At 42.2% G+C, this 2300-nt stretch overlaps 1 protein-coding gene across 2 annotated transcripts in view; it reads left to right on the top strand.

Moving 5' to 3' along the window:
- Positions 1-1468: 1468 nt before the first annotated feature.
- LOC112951260 (complement factor H-related protein 1-like) overlaps positions 1469-2300 on the top strand; it is a 3853-nt gene continuing 3021 nt past the window's right edge. For both annotated transcript variants that reach the window (XM_026043909.1, XM_026043908.1), the window contains exons 1-2: positions 1469-1676; positions 2021-2197. In XM_026043909.1, coding sequence (XP_025899694.1) covers positions 1499-1676; positions 2021-2197 — 355 coding nt within the window. In that variant the 5' untranslated portion in view covers positions 1469-1498. The remainder of the gene's footprint in view (positions 1677-2020; positions 2198-2300) is intronic.

Here is a 2300-nt window from a genome sequence, read left to right as displayed (position 1 = left end):
ATGAGTGAAGACTAAACATGCAGAATTCTTGTTCTCAAAGTATCGTAGTAGAAACTGGCCAAAGGAAACCTTCACCAACAGAGGAACACCTCACATTCCCTGTGTTTCTTGAGCTTATAAAGCTTAATTGGATGGTTTGGGGAAAAAAAATGTTGTAAAAGCCAATGTACGATCTTTTAGATCTACATCGTGTCTAAAAATTCATATATTCTCTATTAGTATATTTGTGAGATTCTATGTTAGAAGTTGCTATCATCAACTCTTGGACAGGTACACTTGTGGTGTTACATCTGCCCAACTGAGGAGCAGCACGCCAGCCAGCGTGAGTGATAAAACAGCAAACCCCAAATTATGATACTTTTTTCTGTCAATTGTTTTTTGGTGTATTACAGATAACTACAGGTTTACTCCACACCCTGCCTTCTGTCAAATACCAAGTTAAGATAGTCTTGATTGCAGCCAGGTAAATGGACCTTTTGATAAGCAGATTTGAGCTGTTCAAGAGGAGTGCATTTTGAGCTGTTCATCTTTCCTCTGTGTACGGGGGCTGCAATTCTGCTACCTTCCTGAGGCCACTTCACTCCTGAGTGCATGGTCTGTTCAATGGGTCATCCCTCTTGCACCTCCCCTTCCCTCAGGATATGGGCTCTGGCTTAGGGCACATCAGGAGCAAACTTCCTGCCACGGTCTAGTGGGCTGCTCTGGGAAAACTGTGAGAGAAAACCACTGGGAGTTGCTCCCTCCTGCCTCTGGATTTTCCCTGACAGGCGTCAGTATTCTTGAGTAAGCTGGAAAAAGAACACTACAGTTTTAAAATTTCAAGAAGCTGAAAAAGAGCTAGGAAGAGCTTTTGGTATGGGGACCCAAAYRGTCCRAAAGAAGGTTGTGACTGGAGTCCTCTCCTCTATTTTAAGAGTGAGTCCCAAGTGCAGTATCYAAATGTGAGGTAGTTGTCTGAGGTCACATGAAGGTCGCTAGGTCGCTATGGCCAGTAGAGTCACAGCGCTCTAAAAACTGGACTTGTCTCATAAGAAAAGAAATACTTCTGTGGTCGCATGAATCAGCCTTTGGAGTCCAGTAAGAATACTGATTGGATTTCAGCTGGCTGCAATGGAAACTCAGGCAACCAACATGGACCAAACTCTCTGGGCCAAACACTTCTCGGGGGTGGCCAGTGACAGGACAAAGAGTAAGTTGTATAAATTAAAACAAGTTCCATCTCCATATGAGGAAGAACTTCTTTACCTTGATGWTGACAGAGCCCTGGAACAGGCTGCCCAGAGGGATTTTGGAGTCAGAAATTCTGGAGAGAAGTTCAGAAATACTTAATGTCAATTTTAACCTGGAGTTGGAAAGAGTTGTAACATTTTCTTTGGCCTAAGAAGTCTCTTTTTGGTATTATTATACTCTCTACTGTGAAGTGGAGAATTAATACAACAGAAATAATTATACAAATGTTCTTCAGGCAAATATATTGTTTTTCTCTTTTTATTTAGGAATGATATGCTCTCCTCCAAGAATTCCCAATGGGAACTTTAGGCCTCAAGAAGTCTCATACATGGAAGGAGCCACAATCACCATATACTGTAATTCTGGATATCATTTTAAAGTAGTATCTGGGCAAAACACAGCTCAATGCACTAAGGCTGGCTGGGTACCTTCTCCAGAATGTGTTAGTAAGTAGCTTTCATGAGTGACGATAACAACATGCAAAATTCATGTTCACGAAATAGAACATARCCAAAGAAAAACTTAAGCACCTGTAGAATTAGAAGATGCATCAAGCTTCTTAAGACGTGTTTCTGGATAAACTCGTATTCCATTGATTAAAATCATAGCATTATAAGAATAACGATACTGGCTGGAGAGGGAAGTGGGTGTGGAAGTGGAAAATCATAAGGCAATAGAAGCTCTTATAAGGAATAACAAGGCATGAAGAGTAACCAGATAGATAAGTCCAACTGCAGATTATTTACAGGAAGACCTCAATGGCTGCAAATAAGTTTGTGTGTCTTTTCAGATGTGACATGTGAACCCCCTCCAGAAATTGCTGGTGGTAAAGTTCAAGGTGTTAGAAAGTCCAAGTACATGCCTGGGGAGAGAGCTCGGTATCAGTGCTGGCAGGGTTTTCACATGACTGGCGATTCCACTGTAGCCTGTGAGAACGGGACCTGGACGAAGAGGCCAAAATGCACAGGTAGTTTCTCCCTCTGACTTCTCTTCCTCCCTCCCTTCCTCCTTCCATTCTTCCATTCCACCTTCTCTCTGCCTGTCTCTCTCTCTTTTTATACCTAGTCTGT

This window comes from Nothoprocta perdicaria, unplaced genomic scaffold, assembly GCF_003342845.1.
Source record: "Nothoprocta perdicaria isolate Ctin4 unplaced genomic scaffold, notPer1 scaffold_34, whole genome shotgun sequence".
Lineage (NCBI taxonomy): Eukaryota > Metazoa > Chordata > Aves > Tinamiformes > Tinamidae > Nothoprocta > Nothoprocta perdicaria.
The sequence above is the reverse complement of the archived record's forward strand: the minus strand, read 5'-3'. Positions and strand labels throughout refer to the sequence as shown.